The sequence below is a fragment of the Patiria miniata genome, unplaced genomic scaffold (genome assembly GCF_015706575.1).
Source record: "Patiria miniata isolate m_02_andy unplaced genomic scaffold, ASM1570657v1 HiC_scaffold_4, whole genome shotgun sequence".
Classification (NCBI taxonomy): Eukaryota; Metazoa; Echinodermata; class Asteroidea; order Valvatida; family Asterinidae; genus Patiria; species Patiria miniata.
This window is the reverse complement of record NW_024037071.1, coordinates 11,320,895-11,348,653: the sequence shown is the minus strand read 5'-3', so window position 1 is coordinate 11,348,653 and position 27,759 is coordinate 11,320,895. Positions and strand designations below refer to the sequence as shown.

Below are 27,759 nucleotides of genomic sequence, written 5' to 3'. Positions count from 1 at the left end.
CCCTGGTAAAACAACATGGAAAATCGTGTGAATAATGATAACACCATGATATTTAGCCCAAAAACCAAAAACAAAAAGGAAACAGGGAGGTGTCCGTAAACAGGCTCAAAATTAGACGAAGGGTTGCCTAACGTGGAGGACCAAGTTCAAAGAAATCCCCCTAAATACGAGATTATGGTTGTTATAATAATTGTGTCTACGTGAACAGTTTTCTTACAAGTAAGTTTCGGGAATTCCTTGAACTTGTTTTAACCCGATTTATCCCGATTTATGGACTTCTAGTTTTTTCCTTTTTTGTTTTCTAGGCTAAATATCATCATGGTATCATTGTTCACATGATTTTCCATAATGCTTTATTAGAGTAAATGTGCCAGTAAGCAGCTTTGTGAATTTGAAGCTCGTCAATAGTGACGTTTGGGTAGATTAAATCTGTGGGATAGGTAATTGCAACTTTTGGGTGTAATAGCCATTTCGGATCTATGTCCTGATAAATATCCAGTCATCTATATGCCTCTAAAAATTATTTAAGTAAGGATACGCTAGTAAAATCCCCAAAATAAAAAAATTTAAATAAAAGGATATAATGAAAGTAGGGGAATACGTTCACACAGCATAATATTTACACAGCAGTTATTTAGGCCTACGATTTATGCAAATTGGTCAACCTTCCCACAATAATTTCAGGTGTCGACTCTTCTAAACATCCACAGGGCTATAAGAAACTATCTGCCCAGGTTTGTGCTTTGGACCATGCAGTCGGTTACGATCTTGTCAAAAATTGAATCAACTATTAGCCACTTGATTAAATCTAGAAATACCAATGTTTCTAAAACCGTACCGTGACCTATAGTACCTTGTGTACATGAAAACCGCTACAATTATCAAGCTGTCGCCCAATCAAGCTATCGCATAATCAAGCTATCGCACAATCAAGCTATTGCATAATCAAGCTATCGCACAATCAAGCTATCGCTATGGCGGCCACCTGTTGCGATCGTGACTTTTGACGAGCGCCGCGGCCCTTCTTACTGATTGCCGCGATTTTGCTGGCAATAACCATGGAGCTTAACCGTACTCAATTTGTGGGAGTTGCAGCATTACTTACTGGAGTAAACTTACATAACTTGTGTAAAACATTACACAACTTGTGTAAAATATTACACAACTTGTGTAAAATATTACACAACTTGTGTAAGATATTAAACACCTTGTTCAATTTTTTACACAACTGGTTGCTAGGTTCATATAGTACACAACCGAAATAACAGTGAATGAGTTTTTCCACAGCGTCCGTTGACCTTCCGGCCAGCTTTGTGAACAATCGGTCGGCAAAAACCTACATTACGGAAGCGTAGAAGGGCCAAGAGAAATTAAGAAAAAATTATTTCCTATCTCGCCGCGGCGAGTTACTATCTCGCCATAGTAACTCGCCGCGGCGACATAGTGACTCGCCGCGGCGACATAGTGACTCGCCGCGGCGAAATCGTAACTCGCCGCGGCGAGATAGTAAATACATTTTTCATAATTTTTCTTGGCACTTCTACGCTACCGTACTATATTATATGATAAAGCAAAATAAAAGTCAATAGAAATTGGGGTCAAGGACTTTTCTTGTGAATCATTGCTTCAAAAATCAGCAAACGCTCGTGTACATGTTGGTACCGTATGGTGAGCGAAGTTTCGTGGCCGAAGTAGTCAACCGCGCTGTAAGTAATAGGTGATTATGAGTGCGTTATTGTGCGTATAGCACTGAGTCTTTGTGGTTTGGTTTATATCCGCATTTTGCCGTTCTCATAAGCATCAACGAGGTATACCGGCACGTTGAGATAGCTATATAGGTATCGTCGTCGATTATAGTTTCAGGCACGATTTGGAGGCATCTGAAAATGTCGGCGACGTTTGGCAGCTAGTGGAACAGATCGAGCATGTCTGATTTCAGTTTGTATGTAAAAACACTATGTATAAAAGTTTTTACGGGTAAGCCCACCTGGGAATGTCTTGAACCAGGGTTAACTTTTGTGGACGTAATTCTTACTACAGAATGTAGACATTGACATTGGCCCAAGATCTACATACGCATAGGCCTACACTGCCCATGTATATGAATATGACAGTGGTTTGTTTAAAAGGCCTGGTCCCATATGAATAAGTTAATTAAAATCCGGCATTTTGTTGCAATTGTTTTTATTATTATTATTATTATTATTATTATTATTTTTACATAGTAGCAGCTGCTTGCTTCTTACGTGAACATCACCACTTATTAGGACCTAATCAGAATTCATCTCGTTTGCCAGCTGAATCCCATCGTTTACCAATCCAGTAAATGCGAAGATGAGTATGTTCAGTATGGATCCTTTATTCGTTGGCCCTGTTATCTTCGGTGAGTACTGAGTAACACATTTAAATTTAAAGTCGGATTTCCATGAGGCAGTGACTGCAGGCACTCCACACGAGTCTCAGTTGGATGGGTTGGGGTAATATAATTGCTTCCACAGAAGGATGTAAGTTTGTTCGGGGCGGAGTCGGATTGGATATAATTAGTTATGGACGTACACCGAAGGCAGACCCTTGCAAACAGAGTTTCAGGGTCTGCTTCCACAATTTCCCCCTGCACTCTTGGGTACCTGTTTCCATTTAATATTTGTTTGCAGCAAAAAGATCGGCGCGGACCATAATGCTACATTATTTTCTTGAGTTGTAGTTCTTAATCATTGTTCTCTCAATAAAATAAACCAGACACATATGAAAAGAAATTGAGTAATTTCAAGCAAAGATCCTCCACATTGATCCTCGGGCGAATTTATTCTTGATGTATATAATGATTTAGTGGAGGTTAGACCATGCCTTACTGGAAAGGGTAAGGCCGGGCGTGGTGTCTCGGGATAGTGCATGGTTAGCTATTGCCGTCTCAAGTTCCTGCATGCAGGTTGCTTCGTAATCATGCACGTATAGCCTTATGACTGCTTCGACAATTAACTCCATGACATCCTCGGTCGTGCTTTGACTTATACCCTCTTTCATTTTTAATTGTTCTACAAGCTGTCATTGTGCTGTACTGGGTATTTCGGAGGTGGGTGGCAGGAGGATGGTGCCACAGCAAGGCTCGCCTGGACGGCAAGACGGTTGTCATTACGGGAGCCAACACTGGCATTGGCAAGGAGACGGCTAAAGATCTTGCTAGAAGAGGTAGGTATGTGACAGCTTTTCAGAAGATTCTGAACTATTTCTCGGTCCCTCCATGGATAATTTAAACCTGTCTGGGAGCCTGGAAGGGATGACCACTAAAAAGCCACATACATTTGCATCTTACCATCATGTGTTTGTTTTGTTAAACAGGTGCTCGTGTGATCTTGGCCTGCCGTGACCTTCCAAAGGCCGAAGCAGCGGCCGCTGACATCCGTAAGGTGACCGGGAACAAGAAGGTGACGGTGCGCAAACTAGACTTGGCTTCCATGGCCTCGGTCAGAGAGTGTGCCAAGAAGATCAAGGCAGAGGTGACAAGGCTGGATATAATCATCAACAACGCAGGTAAAGTGGTAAAGGACAGTCGATGATTGTTAAACAAGCATACTCGAAGAAACTCAGAAAGTCTCATATTGTCTTTTGAAGTGTTAATCAGATTCAGCCAATAAACTTGTAGAAAACAAAAACAAATAAATGACACAATGAAATATTTTGGGGCAAACCTTTGGTCAACTGTTTTTCCTCTGTTATCCTTTTGAATATTATACAGGAATCATGTTCTGTCCAGAATGGAAGACAGAAGATGGGTTCGAGATGCAGTTTGGCGTCAATCATCTTGGCCACTTCCTTTTGACCAATCTCCTCCTGGATCTCATCAAGTCCTCCGCCCCTGCTCGTATAGTCAATGTGTCCTCCATGGCTCACGCTTTTAATAAGATGTGCTGGGATGACTTACATATGAGAGAGAAATACGACACAATGGCGGCTTATGCACAGAGCAAACTGGCAAACGTGCTCTTCACTAAGGAACTCGCTAAACGTTTGATGGGTTAGTTGTCTTTGTACGGGATGTTATTAAAAAAAATCATGGGTTTCTTCTTAAATAGCCGATAACAGTCATGAGATTAACACTGCTGACGAAGCAGCTTTTCATATAACAATGAAAAGTTACGAACATATCGTGCGCACAGTCACATTGCAGAACCTTTGTTTCGGTATCCCTCCAAACAGTGTTCATTCGTTTTGAACGTACGCAAGACGGGCATTTACGTTTCAGCCAATGGAGAGCTTTGCTTGCCACGCTCCACCCACAGTTACCGCCCACCGTGACCGTCCACAGCCTTACTTTTATTATTCAAATTGTTTGCTAGTATGCAAGAGGATTCCAACTCGTTGAGCGGTACAAAAATCTAAATAACAAAAGAGGATCTCTTACAAAGAAAGCTGTCTGACACAATACCTGCTGAATCTCTCTATCGAAGCAATTTTGCAAGTACATGTACATTGTACATGATGTGTTTTGAACAAAATCTAGTCGGTAAAGCAAACAGAATTACGCACGTAATTCGTTTAGTGCAGGTATATGAATTCAAACTGCAGGGAGTCCTCTCAGCATTTAAGCCTACTGTACATACTGCCTTTAGTCATGCATCCCGTGGCCACAGTCATGTTCCTTTCTATGTTATTACTTTCTGTTATTGATAAGTGTACCCCCTGTTGATTTTTTTTCTCGACGAAGAGCTGGCTTTTCTTTGGAATTATTTCAACACTCTGTTTATGGGTTTTCTCTGCACGGGCATATTTTGTTTGCCTGCACCTTTACCAAGATTGCGCTACAATAGAGACTATTCTGAAGGCTTACGTAGGGTACAGCATACAGTCAGTATTCAGATTAACAATACACTTGGAATGTAAGGAAAGAAAAGGGCTAAGGCAGAGTACGAGTGCTATAGACACCATTATAATGGCTTACGTAGGGTACAGTCAGTATTCAGATTAACAATAGACTTGAAACGCAAGGAAAGAATAAGGCTAAGGCAGGGTACGAGCGCTACAATGGACACTATTATAAGGGCTTACGTATAGGGTACAGTCAGTATTCAGATTTACAATACACTTGGCACGTAAGGAAAGAATAAGGCTAAGGCAGGGTACCAGCGCTACAATAGAAACTATGTAGGATTAAAAAGGCTTACGTAGGGAACAGTCAGTATTCAGATTAACAATACACTCGGAACGCAAGGAAATAATTAGGCTAAGGCAGGGTACGAGCGCTACTTAGAAAAACAATAAAAACGGTACATAGGATTATAAATGTTACGCAGGGTACAGTCAGTATTCAGATTAACAAGACATATACATTTGTATGCCTGTTAAAGCTAAAGGCCACGTACCTTCGGGTACTGTCACTCTGAAAGCAAGACGAAAGTGAGGCACGAAATTGGGAAGGTCGACAAATGTGCCCGTGTGAATATCAATGATGAGGAGAGGGCACCTGTTTTAAATGCATATCGCCATAAGTTTATAAACAAAGAAGAGGTTTATGGAGTAAATCATTAGTTTATAGAGTCACAAATGTTTAACGACGCTGAAAAAAAAGTTTCGCTCATTACGTTTAAAATTAACCTTAACTGAATTTCCAATAAAAAGAAATATTTGTTTGTACCGTATTTTTATCATATTCTTTTCATAACTAAAAACGAATAAAACTGCTGAAAACCGTTTAAAGAGTACATTGACCTGAAACTACAATCAACAAACTAAGCTGACCCATGTTTCGCCAAGTCCTTCAAATTTTTATTTATAAATATTTATTTATATAATCGATAACAAGTCTTTTATTTTGTTAATTTCAGTTTTTATTTATCGGAGATTATACGATAGAGCTTCAAAGAAACAGAGATTTGTTTGTGTTTACTTTTATTGACAGGAAAAGGGTTGACAAACTTTGTCGAAAGATTTCAACATGAGTTTGAGTTGTACGTGCACTATAGTATCCTATACACGTATACGCGTACATGTACAACATTTCCAGTGCTTTTCTTCATCACGTCATATGTCGCCTATAGGCACAGCACTATAAAACTCCACTTTATGGTCCCCGATCCTGCCACTTACAATGTTCTTTGGTTATGTTGAAATTTGTACCGCTCAACGACTTGGAATCCTCTTGCATTGTTATCGTGATTAATAGAAGCAGCGAACAATTTGAATAATAAAAGTAAGGCAGTGGACGGTCACGGTGGGCGGTAACTAGTGGGTGGAGCGTGGCAAGCAAAGCTTTTCATTGGCTGAGACGTGAATGCCCGTCCTGCGTACGTTCAAAACGAATGAACACTAACACCTCAGAACCCAACAGTGGCAAATCGATTGACCCCATTTACGCCAGATTAACATAATGTATAACACAACGGGAAATCCCTTGAATTTAAAGCCATGAAAGTAGGCTCACATAAGTTCGTAAAGGGAAAGCCCGATGCCTTTTCAGTCTTTGTAATAGATAAGAATTGCAGGTTAAACTGCAAACATGTTGGTGTATTGTATACAGTCGACTCCTGTTATTATCAGCCGCGATGTAACGACCTTAGAAAGCACATGATCTCGGTTATTACAAGTATTTTCTCCAGCACGATGGAAAACTATAAATAGGCCCCTAATATTTGTCCAGTTTTAAAGCAAGCATGCAGGATTTTCTGCCTTACACCAGGCTACATCTAAAACTTCTTTGTCATTTTTAATGGTCGCTACAATGACAGGTTCTGGCGTGACAGTCTATGCCTTGAGCCCAGGAAGCGTGAAGACGGAGCTCATTCGTCACATGCATGGGGCCTTGAGTCTTCCGTTTCGAGTCCTGTTTGGGGTTATTAGCTTGAAGTTCCTCCAGAAGACTGCAGAGCAAGGGGCGCAGACTACCATCCAGTGTGCCGTGGCCGAGGAGCTTCGAGACACTACGGGCATTTATTTCAGGTGAGGCGATGAACGGTAGCCTTTATTCGAGTGAGTGTTCTTTTGCCATTTGAGTAAATGAGACCCTGTGCAGTTAAACATGCATAATTCTGGGTGACTATTATTAACCCCCAACTATTGGGAAATGCGTCTGTAAATGTGAAAAGCCTTGGGTTATTCTCGGCAAATGCTGATGTACAAAGCGTGCCAATTAAAGATGCAACATTCAGAAAACAACAAATTAAAACGGTTTGATGTTTTTTTCTTTAGTAAAATTATATATTACAATAAAGCCTGACCATTTCTTAATCCACTCCGTTTTACTCCATTTCATTTGGGTCCATAGATCCAGAAATAATATCAACTCGACTTATGTTTGTGGACAAACACATAACTGTTTTGGCATGGCATGTTTATTTCATGTTATATTCTGATAGAGCATATCAGATGTGTACACAGCACACTGTTATTATGCCACTTAAAAAGGCGTTAAAAGTTATTAAAAACAATTTCAATATGACATCACGTGACATACGATGACGTCACCATAACGTCACTTTATTTGTTTACTATAATACCCAAACGTATCAAATACAACCCACTCGGACCTATGGTGCTGCTGATATAAACCTTAGAAATGTGACGTCACATGACATGCGATGACGTCATGATGACGACACTGCAACTTTCATCTATAAAACATCCCGGTCTAGGCACAAACCCCATTTCAACCCACCGGATCCACAGCTCTGTAGAAATAGGCCTTTAAAATGTGATCTTTATTATAACGTCATATGTCATAATGATGCCGTCATCATGACATGACGTCATTTTTCATCTATACCACCTCCCGGTCTAAGTGTGCATACCATCTTTCAACCCAATCGGACCGATAGTTCTGTATATTTATACAGTCGACTCTCGTTAATGCAAACCCTGTTAACACAATTTCTGGTTAATAGCAAACATAAAACCTTGGTCCCAACTGTGCATGTGCAGAATGAATGGGACTGGTACTCCTCTTTATACAAAATTCTGATACAACAAAAACGTTATGGCTGGGTCCGACTGAGTTTGTATTAATGAGAGTCGACTGTATATGCCTTCAAAATTTGCACCTTGAATGTGATGTCACGTGACTCATGATTACGTCAGATGACGTCAATGTTTGGCACACAACTGCAGGTGCTGGTCTAAGTGTGTGCCAAGTACGAAAATCAATCGGATTGATTATAGTGCCGAAAGTGCCATGCACGATAAAAACGTGTATGGACAGTCGGAAAAAGAAAAACAACTCAAGCAGATGAACAATAGGCTATTGTGTAGTGTAGGATTAAATTGTGGTCATATTAGTGTCTGGAGTATTTGATTATTTCAAAAGGCCTTTTCTGACCAAAAGTACACTCTTCTGATCCCGAATGACACCTGCTGTTGTAATTTGGGAAAGTTTTTCAAGGTAGAAAATGTGATTTGCTTACGCGGGTTACTTTTTTGGCTGGGTCAAAACTACCCCAATCCTTATCCCGCCACCAAGCGCATTGACGTGTTTAGCTTGGTATTGCGAAATCTCGTATTTTTTTACCAGAACCCCGGTCTGTCTACGACATGGCTATTTGTTCAGTGTGGCACAACAAACAACTTTCAAGTACAGCCGTTTGGTTGCGAAGGCCAATTTCCATTATGGTGTGCAGTAAAATTTTGCATAGTATCCTCCTTCACAAGTTATTAATTAATAAACATCACCCTTTTTACCAGCTATCATTGGTCGATATAGAGACCCACGCCAAGTCACGCCGAGTCACGCTAATGAATATGCTAATATGCGCTTCGTCACTGCTTGCCCCAAAATCGGCCAAGCATGCAAGCGAACCTGAAAACCATGCACGTGAGTTCAATCGGGAAAAAAAATCCTCGTCAAAAATTTTGCTTGGAGATAGTTCAAGGTGTAACTCAAGCGTTTGCAACAACAGATGAAGCTGAAATACGGGATACTTAGATGATATCAACCACTCGTGAAATAACAACTTGAGGAGATCCTAGAAATTGATATAAATACATACAGTTGGGGACGTTTTCAAACGATTTCTTCCCGGCTTTAACGTCAACTTTACCAGTAACCAGTATTGATGTTACGGCATCGATAATGGCGATTTTTTTCACTGATATGAAGTTTAGAATTTCTTCTACCGTTATAATTTAACATTTTCAATAAAACTGATATTTTTTTCTGAGAAACACAACGTTCAAAAAGCCGTATTCTTTGGGGTTGCATGAATTTTACTGCTCTGTTAAAGCGTCTAAGTATGTAATCGGATTAACATTGTTAACGTGGACGCTTAGGCCTTCGCAACTATACGGCTGAGTAGGTTGTGTTCAGCCATCGGGAATAGTGTCCTAAACTTCGCAATCCCTGCACACGAACAAATAAAAACAACAATGGCAGTTTCGGGAAGTTGCCGAAACAGCCACTTAATAGAAATACTTGGCCACTCTCACTACCTGTGATGCAACCAACTTCAGTGCCTATTCAATGCTTAACCCAGATTCAGCATGTGCAGTTGAGAGTGGGCCCAAGTAAAATTTACACCCTTTCACTTAATTGTTCGTATTTCTGGATCTGTGGACCAAAATGGAATGGGGTCAAAAGGAGTGGGTTGAAAAATATTCAGGCTTTAATAAAAAAATGTAATTTCATTGAAGAAAAAAAACAACATTAAACCGTTTTAATGTTTGTAATTTGTATGCTGCACTTACATTTGGCACACTCTGTACAAAACAATTAAAATACATATTTGTGACTTGATAACATAGCGCATTGCACTTGCAGTTTATCAGAATATAATGTCGAATAGTTTCATTCTTTAAATTCACAATCTTTTGATTTTTTATTGGAATTTTCTCTTCATTCCAAAAAATATTTTTCAGTGACTGTGTGCCGAAAACACCAAGTCGCGAGGCCCTTGACGAAGAGTCTGCGCGTCGCCTATGGGAAATCAGCGCCGAGTTGGTTGGATTGGAGAAAAAGGTTGAATAAATGTGAGTAGCTGAGAAAGTAACGGTTGTGCATTTCGTAATTATAGCATTTGGTATTCAAATGGTTCGTCTCGTTTAAAGTTAACTTCCTGTATTGCAAGACTGTTAGATTAGTTTATTATTGACATAAGATTGTTTTTGTCAGCAGCAGGTGGTTAATTTTTTTTTAAAGTAATTGCAGTTATTAATATCCTTTATTGTATGCCGCTGTACTATTTTTTCCCCATATCAGTAATTATGAAATTAAGTCAATGAAGGACGAAACCAAATATTAAGATAAAATATTGTTTTAAGTATAGCATTGCTGGAGCAGTGCTTTTGGAAGGATTCGTACACTGATGCATTCATTTGTGCACTGCAAAAAAATAGGTCTTATTAGCTGATGTACTGAACATGTGAAAAAATGGTAGTAATTCTTTTGTGTGTGAACATAGCCCCACATAGTGTGGCTCAAATACTAGACTTCGACTTCCGTATTGTGTGTCAGATATTAACCCTAAAAGTGCCGGGTTATTTCGACCATCTCTCAGCCGGGGGGGGGGGGATTCCGAACCCCCCTAGGATCTCGGCCATCGAGTGACGAAAAATTATGAAACTCGGTACATACATATCATAATTTATCATAAACATACCCAGAAAATTTAATGACTATAGGTCAAAGGAATTTGGAATTATGGGTGATTAATTATTCATATGCATGGTAATTCTGCTCTTTGAACGCTACGTATATTGGAAAATTCAGTTTTCGCCGGAAAAAAAGTTCGCTGGGCGGCAACCCGTGCTCCGAATTTTATGTTTTTGGTATCAAAAGATGCGCAAGACTCGAGGCTAAAAAGTTAGAGCAGCTCAGGTTGCAAAACAATTTTTTGAAGGCTATCGCGGAAAAAATGGGGGGGGGGGGATTTTAAGGTCAATGGTATACCAAAATTTCCTTTCAGTGGTTGGGAAATAAAAAAAATCGGACTTTTTCTGTCACTCAGTATTCACTATGGTTACTAACCAAAAATATTGCTTTCGTATTTCCAGATGTATATTTAGTTTGTAATTTTCGATAGAAATTTGGAAGAAACATTGATCCGGTTTGGATTAATCTGAAAGTATATAGAAACCTTTTAGTGTTCCAAAATAACCCGTCACTGGGATTGGTGTTTAAACAAACATCAGTGTTAATAATCCTCGTGTTGTTCAAGAGTGGAATGTGAAAAACAAAATATTAAAACAGTTCTCATCGGATAGTGACAGCCGAGCTTTCGGTGCGATTCACCTTCATCAGTGTTGCGCAACATCCCTACATTTGGTGTTCTTGTACAAATTGGATACCAGTGCAAGACTACATAAAATTTACACCAAGTTATTGCCACCAACAGGGAGTTTCAGCTCAATGACCAAATGTCTAGAACAACTAACAACGCAAAGAAATTCTGGGATCAAAGTCAAATAAACATCTGGTAACTCTTCTTGATGTTGGAAAATTACGACGATTGCGTAAAAACATATCTGTGTCTGCATAACCCCTTTTCGATCGCGGTGGCTCAGTTTCTACAATTAATACTTTTTTATATTTTGTTTTGCCCTTGTCGTGGTAGAAGCATGAAGCTTGGCAAGCAGGGCTTAAAAGTACAAGATGCTGTTATCGGGTATCGATTTACAAGCTAGTTTATTGGTAAAACAAACAATTTCTTTCATTCATTTTAATATGTTGGCATAACCTCAAGAGATATAGGCGAATTCGCTTGACATTTACTTACGGGGTTATCTGGTTAAAGTATAAGTCATACAAAACGCATCCAGGAGCGGCCGCGTCCTGTGATATTCTTCCAGTAAGTAAAAAAAACCCCACTGATGTACACCAATAAATCCTTCAGATTGTTTCATGACCGAGTTTCAAGAAAACAAATCCGAAATATAGGCCTAAGTATATACATTTATGACAAGATATCAACCTTTAAAATCATAATACTGCACATTAAAAAGGGATCTCTTTTACTCATTTTCATTATTGATATACAGAGTTATCACGCTTCGACACAGAAATGCACAATAAATCTAAAACGTTTAGCTGCAAATAGTAAAATTCAACGAAGGTTACATCCACAATAGCATAATTGTTACATCTCAATAATAAATTGAAAAAGGCTATGAAAACAAAATGAACATTGACAAACAGATTGGTCATCTCAAGATTCCGAATATTAATGATATGTGAAAACGAATAACCGATGGAAAAATACAGTTTGCAGGCAGTGATCAACACTCTAATTTTTGTTTTTAAAGATTATTATTTTTTTGTACATCTTGGTTACTTTTAGACACATCAACACTTCTGTAAGGGATTTTCAATCATGAATCCTTTGTTTTATGAACCCTTTTTCAACATTATTAGTATAACACTTTTGCTATGACACTATACACCACCCATTTTGTGTGTGTGTGTGTGCAAATTCCCAATCATAAATTATTTTTTTATTTAAAGTGAGCGATATGAAACTAATGAGAGACAAGATAAACACAAACTTTTCTTTTTACATGAAAGAAATGGGAAATGACTTCTCTTCTATTGATTTGCTGCACATCGGATTTGATAAATCACGTATCTGATTAAAACCAAATTTCATACACACGCTTTATATGACTAATACAAGTTTTAAAATCTTTAAGTAATTTTTTCCTCTTTTTTTCTTGGATTTTTTGTCTTTCAAAAGTAGATTTGTTATTGCTACCATTCATATTTTGTCATCTTAGACAACACTGATTACATTTGTAATTCTCAATTACTTATTGAAACATAAAGTGCATAAATAAACTCGAAGTACCAGAACAATAAAATGATCACTTTTAGTTCAATATTTTTCGGTTTGTATCAATTGTGTCTTCATGATTAATCGACAAATCAGATTTATTTCAGCATCACCACAACGTTACTACTCTTAGTTTCACATGTGTTCTTAATATTGCAATATTTGAATATTTATTACAGTTTTAGTGTCATTAAATCCTTGCTTCAACCGAATAATTTAAGTTATATCAATCCTTGTGCATTCGAGACAAAGAGAAAGGTAAACTTACACAATACCTTTTTATCTCAAATAGATGTTACTGCGAAAGCTGAAACGTCAATTGGTCTTAATTTTTTTTTTTCTCTCTTGAACTTTTTTTTAAAAAGCAGTTGCATTTTAGTAAATGTTTTTGTTATCATTCATTCATCGTCATTTCCAACAGCAATGACTACATTTTGAACGTTTAATTTTCTGGTTAAACTTTAAACAAGTACATATGTTTATATGTTTTTAAAATGATCAATTTTAGTCCTCAATTAACATGGCAAATAGCATGCCATTTTTATAATATCACTGACACTGTGCTGCTGATGGGTTGTATCAAAGGGGCTGCAAATCGTTCAATCGTATTAGTTGCAGAACAAATACAACTACCATCTGAAGTGTTTGACTTGCTTACTGGAATTTGATGAGGTATTCTGGGTAGGCTTGTGCATCATGAAAGATAACATAGATGCCTGGCTGGTTTACATTGTCCACCACGCAGTCGTACTGCTGGTCCGGATGACTTGGTTTGTTGGGAGGAGTTATCATTCCGTGATTGCCTCTGATGTAATCACCGACAAGAACCTTTGTCAGGTACATGTGCCGCACACCGTATGCATTAGGCTTTGCGTATTGCGGTCGTGCTGAATAGTTAGCATTCACCGCAAAGTAGGTTCCATTTCCGTAGGCAGTTGCTGAAGATATAAACATATGCGTTCAATTGATTAATAATTGTAAAAACTAATATTTTTAAGGAGGATCTATTTTCTCCACGTTTTATGTAAACATATCATTCTCAAGACTAATACTGGGGCATTGCATTTTTAAGTTCTGATCAAGTTCAAGCACTGACCAAGTTCAACATGCCCAAGCCCAAAATGGCCACCAATTGGGATTTGTGCGCACCTGCGCTTTTCGCAAACTAATGAAAAGCTTGTTGAGTTAGCGGAAGGGGTAATAGCGAAAGAGATAATATTTGACTGATTTTAAGAAGAAATATTAGCTGATGTTACTCATGGAAGCTCTCACATTATGTGCAAAAGTGTTACTCATGGAAGCTCTCACATTGTGTGGAAAAGTGGGATTTAACAAAAGTGTGACATTTCGCGAACAATAAAACCTCATCATCTGTTCGAGGCCGCTCAAATTTGTCGCATATATTTCAGTTTAAAAAAATGCTTTTCAGATATTTCGTTGATGGAGTATTCGGAGAATAGGCATATTCGGTACAGCTCTTAAAATCTTTAATTACACAAAAACAATACTTGCCTTCAGTGCCCCCCCCCCCTTGAACAATTGGTGCACGCCAGGGAATAGAACTGTGTTATTTCATGAGTTAATGACACATAAGGCTGAATTTTCGATCCTATATAATGACCAAGTTTAAATAGGGACAATGTTCGGCCAAATTAAATTCTTTACAGCTGAGCGATACAAAAATAAACACATTTACAAATTATGTCGAACAACTTGTGCAAATTGAGGTTCTTACCATTCTTTCCACAGAAGCTGCGATTGAAACCAAACTTGTTGATCTTATCACACGTTTGCTCATCGGTACCATGGAACAATGTCTCTTCAATGTTAGTACGACCAAGACGAGCCTCCATCGCTTCCTTACGTGCTTGGTACTGCACCAACAAGTCTCTGTTCTGAATTCTGTGTATCTATTTGGATTAGGGAGTCAAAACAATAATTTGTTTTTATGACATACCAATAATAACCAGTGAAAGCTCTACAATATTGGTATTTAAAAAAGAGAAAATGGCATTGGGGTTTATGCGAGTCAACGGCAAAATTAGCCTTATTGCATTCTCACTTTCTTAGTTACATGTGTAGCGATTATCACATGTGGCGCTGTCCATCCGGACAGTAGGGCCGGGCGCGCATGCGCAGATTAGCAGCGCAGAATAATGTAATAAGTTTGGTAACGCGCGCGCGCGAAAAAGGTTCAATAGACCGCTTGCAGATGCATTCGATAATCGACGCGCGAAGGCGCGCGACGCCATGTTGTGGGACAAGCGTATATCTATCCATGCACATTTTGTCCCACAACATGGCGTCGCGCACCTTCGCGCGTCAATTATCGATCGCGTCTGCAAGCGGTCTATTGTTGTTGTGCTGGCTTGGAGCGGAACGGTTGTGCGCTGCGGGACTTCCAAAAAGGACCGAGCCCGAATCTCCCTTGACGGACAGCTACCCTGGTTGAATTAAGGTGAATCAGTGTTCAAATAATCAGCAATTATTGTTATAATGTGATTGACCTATTAATGATTTGTTGAGTATTAAAAGTTAAAAACTGAGGCACTGTCTCCGGGTCACATTTCTTTCGTCCACGTCAACGTGTTGTTTAGTCCGTCATTGCGTAACAGTACTCTGTCGGCAAACTCCTAGGAATATCACATTCGTCATTTAGAACCCATTGGTCAAACGCTTCATTGGTGGCAGCGGTTTGTTTCATCCCTTAATATATTCCGTGTTAAGTCAGTTTACGCCGACAGGTATGGCCGATCACATCCTAGTTCCCACCCCTATGACACCCGCTCCCGCGTCCACGTCACCGGGCTTCGACGCCACACCCCCCCTGGTTTCACACGCTACAGCCAGTTTCGCCCACCCTTGCGTGGAAGTCATTTCACTGCGTGGTCGATGTGCCTGATGAGTTAGGGAGTGTGCATTGGGCAGCGCCAGAGGCAAGCCTCGTTGCGACCCGTTCGTCGACACCGTTACACGGTGGGGAAGTTCTACGCAGACACGGTGAAATGCAGCAACACATGCAGTCGATCGGTGCACCGACCGGGGAACCGATGGCTACGCCGCAGAGCGAGGAAAACGAGGGACAGCTTCTACCGTCGGCAACGGGACACCAGGAGAAGTCGCCGGCGTCGACACTTCCAACACAACAAATACTGGTACACCTAACTGGGCGCCGTCCGAGACACCAAGGTGCGGGAAACGCGGAGCGGCTTCAGCCGTCGGCACCGGGGCACCGGGAGATTGATAGAAGTTGGTCAAGTGTAGTACAGCAACAGACGCCGTTTATCGGTGCACCGACCGGGGTACCGATGGCGGCGCATGGTGCGGGAAAGGTAGAGCGGTTTCAACCGTCGGCACCGGGGCACCAGGAGATTGATCCAAAGTGGTCAATGGTAGTTCAGCAACAGACGTTGTATATCGGTGCACCGACCGGGGTACGGATGGCGGCACATGGTGTGGGAAAGGTGGAGCGGTCTCAATCGTCGGCACCGGGGCACCAGGAGATTGATCCTAAGCGGTCAATGGTAGTTCAGCAACAAACGCCGTATATCGGTGTACACAAATTCGTAGCCTTGTGGAAACTCACACACAATACGGAACAAAACATTGTAAAGGTCTCCACAGGGCAATTTCTATAGATGAATTGGTCTCCACAAGGTTTTCACAAAATAGATATATGGGTTTTACTCAAAAACTAGGAATTTCCAAGGTGGGTTGATCCGTTGCAAATGGAAGAGTTTTAGAAAATTCCAAATTTCAGCCAAGGAAACTAATTCTGGTTAAAATAAGAGCATTTTGAAAATTCACTTTCAATATTGAACACTTTACTACACGAGAACAAAGAAATGTCTCCACAAGGATACACATTTTGGAATGGGTGCACCGACCGGGTTACTGATGGCGGCGCATGGTGCGGGAAAGGTGGAGCGGTTTCAACCGTCGGCACCGGGGCACCAGGAAATAGATCCAAAGTGGTCAATGGTACTTCAGCAACAGACGCAGGGTGCGGGAAACGCGGGACGGCTTCAACCGTTGGCAGCAGGGCACCTGGAGATTGATCCAAAGTGGTCAATGGCAATACAGCAAAAGGCGCCGTATATCGGTGCACCGACCGGGGTACCGATGGCGGCGCATGGTGCAGCAAGCGCTGAGCGGCTTCAACCGTCGGCACCGGGGCACCAGGAGATTGATCCCAAGTGGTCTATGGTAGTTCAGCAACAGACGCCGTATATCGGTGTACCGACCGGGCTACCGATGGCGGCGCATGGGGCGGGAAAGGTGGAGCGGTTTCAACCGTCGGCACTGGGGCACCAGGAAATTGATGCAAAGAGGCCAATGGCAGCACAACAACAGACGCCGTATATCGGTGCACCGACCGGGGCACCGATGGCCACGATAGGTTCGGGAAACACAGTCCATATACAACCGTCAGTACCGGGGCACTGGGAGCCTTTGCCGGAGTCCTTTGCGGCACAACAGATGCAGTATACCAGTGCACCCATGGGGGCACCATTGGCCAAGCATGGTGCAGGACTTGTGCGCGGAAGTGAACAAATATGGACAGCTCAGAATCCAGATGCATCCCTTGGTGCACCAATGCTCGGTGCACCGACTGCCGGCATACCGGTTGGTTTACCCGTCGGTGCACCGGCGAACTTGCATCCGAACACCAAATGCAGGAAATGTGGACTCCCTGCGCCAGTCCCCGATACATCCAACCAGGCAACTCTGCAGCAAAGATTTGTACGAGAGCGACCAGTCATGCGCCCAGATCGCTACGATGGGAAAACGTCTTGGTCGGCATACCACAGGCACTTTGAGATGTGTGCAAACATTAATAAATGGAAAGAACAAGAGAGGACAGAGTTTCTGGCCGTCTCCCTTACAGGTGCAGCTCAACCAGTGCTCCAGGGCATACCAAAGGACGGAACCACATACCAAAGCCTGGTTGATAGTTTAAAAGCGAGATTGGAGCCGGATGGACGTAAAGAGTTCCACAGTATTCAGCTGAAGAATAGGCGTCAGAAAAGCGGAGAGTCCCTTTCAGAGCTAGCCCAGGATGTCCGTCTGCTAGTGGAAAAGACATTCAGTGAACTTCCAGCTGCCGCGCAGACAACAATGGCGAGGGACTTTTTCTTGGATGCACTTACAGACAACGAAACACGTGCGTGAATCCTACAAATGCGTCCGGGCAGTCTGGAAGAAGCGGTAACCGCTGCTATTGAGTTTCAGGCCATTATGACCGCGGAAAAGGAAAACAGCATCAAACGAGTCAGGGTTGTTGGAGGCGATGTGGAAAGCGCCATGGCGGCAAAGATGAACCCAGTACCTGATAACAAAATTGCAAAATTAGAAAACCAACTGGAACTAATAGTGCAACAGATCCAGGCCCTAACACAACAGAGTCGTTCTATCAAAGACAGAAGAGGATGTTTCAAGTGCGGAGACTTTGGCCACTTCAAGAAGGATTGTCCAAAAAGACTGACAGCCAAGACAAGGAGCACGGATCAGGAAAACATGTAAGGACTGGTTCCAAGGACCGTGGGTCAGCCCATCAGAAGGAAGGGTCCACACAAAAGTTGTGTTCTAGCGGAACGGCATTTCAAGTTGGCGCTGGCCCAACCTCGTTTCCAGGGTGTCGAGCAGTACGCGCCCTACACTGCCTGCTCTCTCACCCTGGTATTGGATCATTTGCATGTGCAAGATTTTTGCACACGTATGCAAATGAGGAACAGTCTGGTGCCTGGATATGCGTTACACATTAGCGTTTGTTTTTGTATGCGGTGTCTGGGGTAAAAACAGAGTGAATTCGTAGCAGCGCGAGCACGGCGTAAGTTACGAAAACACGATTTATGAAATCAAACTGTTACGATCTTATCAAGACAATGTGCAGTACCATATTTCATATTAATATGAGCAAATTGGAAAGGAAACTAGTATTTTCGAGAAGGCGTGGACGAATGATCGCGAAAACACGTACTGCACGTTGTGAATCTATAGCACCAAGTACACGATAAAAACCATTACTAGCCAATTGCGGTATCCAATCAGGATACAGGAAGAAAGTTTCCTATCCAGGGTTTACTATTGGAAACGCGGTTGGAAATAAAGTAAGCACTGGGGACGAGGTTGGCGCTGGGCTTCACACACTTGGACAAGTGGAGTTGATGCTCAAATGCTTCTCGACACAGGGGCAACGGTGTCCATCCTGTCCGAAAAGGTGATTCATCGAATGAACCAGTGTTCCAGACCTGATATCAGTAAGTCTACCCTACAGGTGTACCTGGCAGACGACACCCTGTTGGAAGTACATGGAGAGACGACGGTTTAGCTCCTAATGGGCGGAAAAACATTTCGCCATAACGTCGTAGTAGCAGACATTCATAATGATGTTCCTCCTGGGGTTGGATTTTATGCAGCAACAAGGTTGTGTGGTTGATGTCGGGTGCAAAAGTCTGCTAGTTGGAAACGCAGAGGTGCCACTGCAGAATACGAGGGAGCGACAACAGAGTTGTAGAGTGACTATCAGAGACACAGTTACAATTCCACCAGCCTCCGAGATTATCGTGGAAGGCAGAATGACAAATAAGAACTTTGCAGTGAGTTACGGCATCGTGGAGCCCGGTCAAAGCTTCCTTACAAAAACCAATGTGCTCTTGGCGCCGGTAGCGACACAGTCCAGAACCTTGAGAGTACCGCTGCGCATCTTAAACCCGACAGATGAACCGATCGTTCTTTACAGAGGGACAGCCGCAGGCGTGTTTCAACAGATAGATGCATTAGGACCACATATCCCATGCCAGGAGTACGACAAAACACCTTGTTTAGTGTCGGAGAGGGTCGACCTGGTAGAGGTACAGGTACAGCAAACCAACATGCTGCAAATAGATAGGCTCCCGGCAAGTCTCCAGGACATGCTGCAGCGTGGCTCAACACAATTAGACGAAAGAGAGACAACACGACTGTCAAAACTGATAGAATACCAGAACCTGTTCTCTCAATACAAGGGAGATATTTGGCTCACGACACTCACAGAACACACAATCGACACAGGTAACACAAAACCTATCAAACAAGGAGCTCGCTAGTTGCCGATGTTTCAGAGGGAGGCAGCGGAAACAGAAAAAAAAAGCAAGATGATGAAAGCAAACATCATAGAACCTGCATCTGGACCATGGGCTTCACCCATAGTGCTAGTCCGAAAGAAGGATGGCTCTGTTCGTTTTTGCGTGGACTACCGCCTACTTAATGCAATAACTAGGAAAGATGCCTACCCAATTTCCCGCATCGATGATTCAATAGAGACCCTAGCGGGAGCCAAATGCTTCACAACATTAGACTTATCATCCGGATACTGGCAGGTCCCAATGAACGAAGAAGACAAGGAGAAGACAGCCTTCGCCAGTCACTGGGGTCTTTATCAGTTCCGCGTCATGCCCTTCGGGCTTTGCAACGCTCCGTCAACGTTTGAACGTCTTATGGAGAGAATATTACGCGGGCTTCAGTGGCAGATGTGCCTGGTATACCTGGATGACATCATCATTTTTTCCGGGTCATTTAGTGAACACATACAGCGGCTGCGGTTGGTGTTTAGGCCAACCTAAAACTCAAACCAGAGAAATGCCAGTTGCTTCAACGGGATCTGGGGCACATAGTCTCTGACAAAGGGGTTAAGACTGATCCCAGTAAGACACGCCAGATAGAACAATGGCCTGTACTCCAAAGCACGTCAGAGGTACAGAGTTTCTTGGGCTTAGCGTCCTACTACAGGAGGTTTGTAGCCGGGTTTGCAGAACTTGCTAGGCCACTACACAAACTGACTGAAAAGGACAAGACCTTCCAGTGGACGGATGATTGTCAGTTGGCATTCGAACAGCTGAAGAAACATCTTACCTCTGCACCGATTCTTGCATACCCCCATCTGAAAGGCAAGTTCATACTCGACACCGACGCCAGCAACTATGACATCGGGGCTGTGCTAAGTCAAGAACAAGAGGGACACGTGCGTGTTATTGCCTGTGCGAGTCGAGCTTTGTCAAGGCCTGAGCAGAACTACCGCGTCACTAGGAAGGAACAATTGGCGGTGGTGTACTTTATCAAACACTTTCGGCCATATCTTTACGGACAGAAGTTTCTCCTGAGAACTGATCATGGGTCGCTCCGTTGGCTTTTTAATTTAAAGGAGCCAGAAGGACAAATTGCCAGGTGGCTTCAAGTACTTGCAGAGTACGAATTTGACATCGAGCATCGACCAGGCCCGAAACATGGTAATGCCGACGCGATGTCCAGAATGCGGCACAATGTCCAGTGTCACGTAGACCAGCAAAAAGTCAAGGAGGGCTCAAAGTCAAGGAAGTCAGAGAAGATAGAAGAAGGAGAAGGAAACCGAAACACAACCACAACAAAGCCGGGAAATGTTGAGTAAGGAATCTCCCAAGGCAGAGGGGCATCCGGACAAGACACAACAGGGTGAACCTGGTAGCGCACCACCAGATGACAGCCGCCACGACCACATTATACGAGAAATATCTTCACATTGCTGGGTACATGGGTGCACCCCTGAGGAAATGAGGGAAAAACAAATGGAAGATCCTACCCTGCGCAAAGTAATAGGCTGGCTAGAAAATGGAACCCTTAAACCGTCATGGGCAGACGTGTCGGCTGAAAGAACGTGGCTCAAAACGCTGTGGTGTTCGTGGCAACAGCTGAAACTTCATGACGGTGTACTATACAGGCGATGGGAGGAGGACACACCACATTCACGCTGGCTTCTGGTGGTACCATGGGCCTTCAGGGAAGATGTGATGAAACAACTCCACGACTGCCCAACGGCTTGACACTTGGGAATTAACAAGATGTATGCGAAAGTAAAGTCAAGGTTCTACTGGGAAAACATGAAGGAATCGGTCACGAGATGGTGTCAGCAATGTCTGAAGTGCGCTCGACGCAAGCCGCCTCCCAAGAAAACCAGGGCGCCACTGCAACAACAAATCTCCGGGGTGCCCATGGAACGGGTCGCGCTGGACATCACAGGACCATTCCCAATTACAGAACATAGAGAGAACAAATTGATTCTTGTTATTTCGGACTACTTTTCAAAATGGACAGAAGCTTTCCCCTTGCAGAACGTGACAGCCGAGACAGTTGCTGGAGTCTTCGACAGAGAATTTGTTTGCCGATTCGGCGTTCCCAGACAGGTACACAGTGACCAGGGCCGGCAATTTGAAAGCAAGTTGTTCCAAGAAATGTGCGCAATCCTCGGCATAGACAAAACAAGGACGAGTCCCTACCACACCCAGACAACGGTCAAGTAGAGCGGTTTAACCGCACTCTAAAAGACATGCTCCGTGCCTACGTAGCCGAGAATCAAAGGGATTGGGACCGCCACATACCCCTGGTAATGATGGCTTATCGTGCTTCGCAACACGGCAGCACTGGCGAAACTCCAAATCTCCTCACACTAGGCAGAGAAGTTGAACTGCCTATTGACCTCATTTTGGGATCTCCAGAACAGCCCCAGGAGGTTACGCCCTATGTAGTAGAGTTGAGGGAAAGGTTCCGTGATGCCCACGAGAGGGCAAGGGTGCATCTGCACAAAGCTGCCAAGCATCAAAAACGAAATTATGACCTACCACACCAACATAAGCAGCTTACTCCTGGAACCACCGTGATGCTGGCTGTAGAGGCCAGAACTGTTGGACTGTCCCCTAAACTCCAATCGAGATGGGACGGGCCCTACACTGTGACTGAATGCATCAACAATGTAAATGTACGTATCCAGAAGGGACCACGGCACAAACCAAAGATTGTACACATAGACCGACTGAAGAGATTTGGAGGAGAGTATGACAAGTCGTGGTGGGAAGGCAGGCTTACTTGTGGAAACAGCGGCCCCAAAGAAGTTCAGGGCCCAGTCAACGCGTCTGCTACTGAAGAGCATCTGCAGCCAGGGAGCTCAGATGGATCCGGTACAGGGACACCAAAACAGACAAGCTGTACAGGAAAGAGCGGCAGCAAAGAGAGCCCAGTCAACGCGTCTGCTACTGAAGAGCATCTGCAGCCAGGGAGCTCAGATAGATCCGGGACAGGGACACCAAGACAGCCAAGCTGTACAGGGAAGAGCGGCAGCAAAGACGCCACCATGGACGAGGCTAAAAAGTCGCAGGCCAAGAAATTAGTGGGGACCAAGTAGGAGCAGCGCGAAGTCGAACAGCCTGATAACTGCCCAATTGCCACTTCGCAGCCGGAATGCCCGAGCCGCAGGAAGCGGTGGCCACCAAAACGTTACGGGGAGTGGGTCAACCAAAACCATAAACGAGTCCATCAACCATAATAAATTACTAATTTTCCCATTCTTGTTGGTCTTATCATCCTGCAGATGCCAAAAAGACACCACTCGCGCCAAAGGTCCCCCAGAGACAGGTCATCGAGGAGGTCCCCAAGTCCAACATCAGACCTCCAGTGCACAGATTGCCGTCAGACATTCAGAGCATATTCAGCCCTCAACTGTCACGTATCGGAGCAACATGGCATAAAAACCAGATACGAGTTGTCCGTTCTGCGATGGGAGCAGCTATTCCCGACGGAGTGACTTAGGAAGACACTTGAAGAAGCACCATGCGCCACAAATGCAGGAAGAAACGACCCACAACAAACAGCGAGACCTCCGAACCCCTGAACGAGCTGGTGTGACCAACGAAGTGCCAAAAACCCCAGAGATCCAGAAAACGCCTCCGACGTTGGACCTGCATCCGACAGCCGACGAGATGCACTTCGGAGTTGCATCACCAAAGAAGTCAAGCCACGTGACACGGGTATCACCCTTACGCCAGGTCACCACGGAGACCGTCTTGGAAGAGCCGGCGTATTCCCGGGAAGTCCGTTGGCGCAAGATTGTGGAAATCTTCAACGAAGGCAGCCTTGTCATTAAGACCACTACTGAATATGTTCTGAGAAGACGTTAGCTTTTCTACACGTTGTTTGTTTCTTTTAACTAAATGTGGGACGCATTCATTTTGAAATAGATGTGATGTAGCGATTATCACATGTGGCGCTGTCCGTCCGGCCGGAGAGTAGGGCCGGGCGCGCATGCGCAGATTAGCAGCGCAGAATAATGTAGTAAGTTTGGTAACGCGCGCGCGCGAAATAGGTTGTTGATGTTGTGCTGGCTTGGAGAGGAACGGTTGTGCGCTGCGGGACTTCCAAAAAGGACCGAGCCCGAATCTACCTTGACGGACAGCTATCCTGCTTGAATTAAGGTGAATCAGTGTTCAAATAATCAGCAATTATTGTTATAATGTGATTGACCTATTAATGATTTGTTGAGTATTAAAAGTTAAAAACTGAGGCACTGTCTCCGGGTCACATTTCTTTCGTCCACGTCAACGTGTTGTTTAGTCCGTCATTGTGTAACAGTACTCTGTCGGCAAATTCCTAGGAATATCACATTCGTCATTTAGAACCCATTGGTCAAACGCTACACATGTATATATAATGATCAATTAAACAGGTAACATAAAATGGGGAGTGATGGGGGTTTTAACAATGTTTGGGCCTGCTGAGTAAGGCAGGATAACTTTTGCTTTTGAACTGGACCGCTGGGGTAGAAAGATTAACAATAAGAGATTCATCAGTCATAATAAACATCCAATCCATATAAGAAAACAACTGCACCTCTTGAATTTGACGGCCTCCCATAGTTTTGTGAAATTGGGTCACCACGGCAGTGTAATCAGCTGAGCCTGCAGTCAATGGTGCCATTTTGAAGTCCTCTTTCATGTTGAAACTAAAACATAAAGTACATTAAGAAACTCGAAGAACAAGAACAATAAAATGATCACTTTTAGTTCTTAATCAATATTTTTCGGTTTGTATCAATTGTGTCTTCATGATTCATCGACAAATCAATCAATCAAATCAGATTATTTCAGTATCACCACAACGTTACTACTCTTAGTTTCACATGTTTACTTAATATTGCAATATTTAAATATTATTGACAGATTTAGTGGCATTCAATCCTTGGTTTAACCGAATAATTTAAGTTATATCAATCCATGTGTATTCGAGACAAAGAGAAAGGTAAACTTACACAATACCTTTTTTATCTCAAAAAGATGCTACTGCGAAAGCTGAAACGTCAATTGGTTTGAACATACACAAAGTCTTATTTCTGTTCTGCAAACTCTTATCTAAACCTACTACAAAACTCTTTCAGGTAGCTAGACATAATGTGATTATTCTACAGAGAAATCAACAATCAACAAATTACAGCTGAAAGTCAACTAAGGTTACACCCACAAAACATAATTTAAACAGCTCGATAGTTGCTTCGTCCTTACGCAAATTGAACATTCCAAATATTAATGGTATGTGACACTGAACTACATGTAAAAATGTAGTAATCATGAAAGAAATAGTCATGAATTCTTAGTTATATGAATACCAACTAAGAACACAAACAAAACATCAGGTATAACACTTTTGCCATTCAATATACGCCATGCATGCTTCTTTGTTTTTGAAAATCACATAATGTACAAAGGCTGCGTCTAGGGCTTTTTTGATTTTGATTTTTTTTAAATTCAAAATGAGCGATCTGAAATCAAAGGGAGACAAGATGAAACACCAAAGCTATTTTAATGCATGGGGTAAAAATCCATAAAGGCTGCTTTTAGATTGTTGCTTTTAGCATTCTGAAATGCGTGAATATTCAAATCACGAATGTGATTAAAACCAATATCCACAAGCTATATGCCAGCAAAAAGGTTTTCAAATCTCTTAAGCTATTCTTTTCTCTCTTGAAGTTTATTTTCAAACGCAGTTGCATTTTAGTAAATGTTTTTGTTATCATTCATTCATCGTCATTTCCAACAGCAATGACTACATTTTGAACGTTTAATTTTCTGGTTAAACTTTAAACAAGTACATATGTTTTTATGTTTTTAAAATGATCAATTATTGTAGTCCTCAATTAACATGGCAAATAGCATGGCGTTTGTGATAATATCACTGACACTGTGATGCTGATGGGTTGTACCAAAGGGGCTGCAAATCGTTCAATCGTATTAGTTGCAGAACAAATACAACTACCATCTGAAGTGTTTGACTTGCTTACTGGAATTTGATGAGGTATTCTGGGTAGGCTTGTGCATCATGAAAGATAACATAGATGCCTGGCTGGTTTACATTGTCCACCGCGCAGTCGTACTGCTGGTCGGGATGACTTGGTTTGTTGGGAGGAGTTATCATTCCGTGATTGCCTCTGATGTAATCACCGACCAGAACCTTTGTCAGGTACATGTGCTGTACACCGTTTGCATTAGGCTTTGCGTATTGCGGTCGTGCTGAGTAGTTAGCATTCACCGCAAAGTAGGTTCCATTTCCGTAGGCAGTTGCTGAAGATATAAACATGTGCGTTAAATGGATTAATTCCATCAATTTAGTAATTGTAAAAACAAGTATTTTTATGGAAAATCTATTTTCTCCATGTTTCATGCAAACATAACATTCTCAAGACTAACACTGGGGCATTGCATTTTCAAGTTCTGATCAAGTTCAAGCACTGACCAAGTTCAACATGCCCAAGCCCAAAATGGCCACCAATCGGGATTTGTGCGCACCTGCGCTTGTCGCAAATTAATAAAAAGGCTTGTTGAGTTAGCGGAAGGGATGATAGCGGAAGAGATGATATTTGACTGATTTTAAGAATAAATGTGAGCTGATGTTACTCATGGAAGCTCTCTCATTATGTTCAAAAGTTGGATTCAACAAAAGTGTGGCATTTCGCAATATAAACAATAAAACCTCATCATCTCCTCGAGGCCGCTCATATTTGTCGAATATATTTCAGTAAAAAAAAAAAGCTTTTCAGATATTTCATTGATCGAGAATTTGGAGAATAGGCATATTCGGTACAGCTCTTAAATTGTTAATTGCACAAAACAATACTTGCCTTCAGTGCCCCCCCCCCTTGAACAATTGGTGCACCCCAGGGAATGGAACTGTGTTATTTCATGAGTTAATGACACATAAGGCTGAATTCTTGATCCTATATAATGACCAAGTTTAAATAGGGACAATGTTCGGCCAAAATAAATTCTTTACAGCTGAGCGATACAAAAATAAACACATTTACAAATTATGTCGAACAATTTGTGCAAATTGAGGGTTCTTACCATTCTTTCCACAGAAGCTGCGATTGAAACCAAACTTGTTGATCTTATCACACGTTTGCTCATCGGTACCATGGAACAATGTCTCTTCAATGTTAGTACGACCAAGACGAGCCTCCATCGCTTCCTTACGTGATTGGTACTGCACCAACAAGTCTCTGTTCTGAATTCTGTGTATCTATTTGGATTAGGGAGTCAAAACAATAATTTGTTTTTATGATATACCAATAATAACCAGTGAAAGCTGTACAATTTTGGTATTTAAAAGACATGATGGTATAGGGGTTTATGCAATTCAACGGCAAAATTAGCCTTATTGCATTCTCACTTTCTAATATAGTGATCAATTGAAAAGGTAACGTAAAATAATGTGTGATGGGAGTTTTAACCATGCTGAGTATTAGGCAGGATAACCTCTTTATTTGAACTTGACTGCTGGGGTAGACAGATTATTATTATTATTAACAATAAAAGATTCATCAGTTATAATACACATCAAATCTATATAAGAAAACAACTGCACCTCTTGAATTTGATGGCCTCCCATACTTTTTTGTAATTGTGTCTCCACTTCAATGTAATCAGCCGAGCCTGCAGTCAATTGTGCCATTTTGAAGTGCTCTTTCTTATCCATAGGAATCCAGTTGGGTGGCAATTCAAATGAAGCAGCTGAGGATAAACAAGAAATAAAAATGCACTCTGGCTCAGCAATCAGCAAATCTGACTAGCTGATTAACAGTAAATTAAAGAGTAAGTAAAGTTTGTTTTCAATTACCCGTCGTGTGCCTGGCAGAAGGGCACATGCGCATACGCCCTTATGTGTGAATGCCTTATCACCATAA

At 42.2% G+C, this 27,759-nt stretch overlaps 3 protein-coding genes across 6 annotated transcripts in view; 1 reads left to right on the top strand and 2 right to left on the bottom strand.

The window, feature by feature from the left end:
• The first annotated feature begins 1,630 nt into the window (after positions 1-1,630).
• On the top strand, positions 1,631-14,558 carry LOC119740041 (retinol dehydrogenase 13-like). 4 transcript variants are annotated; one of them, XM_038215240.1, is made up of 7 exons: positions 1,631-1,706; positions 2,226-2,383; positions 3,043-3,189; positions 3,340-3,531; positions 3,737-4,015; positions 6,723-6,933; positions 9,838-10,426. In XM_038215240.1, exons 2-7 carry the CDS (start codon positions 2,335-2,337, stop codon positions 9,944-9,946), a joined length of 987 nt encoding a protein of 328 aa, XP_038071168.1. In that variant the 5' UTR covers positions 1,631-1,706; positions 2,226-2,334; the 3' UTR covers positions 9,947-10,426. The 4 variants fall into 4 exon arrangements, with proteins under 4 accessions (XP_038071168.1, XP_038071170.1, XP_038071169.1 ...); XM_038215242.1 differs by lacking the exon at positions 1,631-1,706 and adding an exon at positions 14,493-14,558 and having other exon boundaries at positions 1,724-2,383; positions 9,838-9,948; XM_038215241.1 differs by lacking the exon at positions 1,631-1,706 and adding an exon at positions 1,724-1,942.
• On the bottom strand, positions 13,301-14,612 carry LOC119740042 (protein mono-ADP-ribosyltransferase PARP14-like). Its single transcript, XM_038215243.1, has 2 exons — positions 14,479-14,612; positions 13,301-13,681 (listed from the first exon to the last, which is right to left on the bottom strand). The coding sequence occupies exons 1-2, from the start codon at positions 14,594-14,596 to the stop codon at positions 13,398-13,400; spliced, it is 402 nt and encodes a 133-aa protein (XP_038071171.1). The 5' UTR covers positions 14,597-14,612; the 3' UTR covers positions 13,301-13,397.
• Positions 14,613-25,791: 11,179 nt separating this feature from the next.
• Positions 25,792-27,759, bottom strand: part of LOC119740112 (protein mono-ADP-ribosyltransferase PARP14-like) — a 37,022-nt gene continuing 35,054 nt past the window's right edge. Inside the window, exons 23-25 of the mRNA XM_038215312.1 lie at positions 27,441-27,586; positions 26,921-27,095; positions 25,792-26,140 (exon numbers count right to left, since the gene is read on the bottom strand). Of these exons, the coding sequence (XP_038071240.1) occupies positions 25,857-26,140; positions 26,921-27,095; positions 27,441-27,586 (605 nt within the window). The 3' untranslated portion in view covers positions 25,792-25,856. The remainder of the gene's footprint in view (positions 26,141-26,920; positions 27,096-27,440; positions 27,587-27,759) is intronic.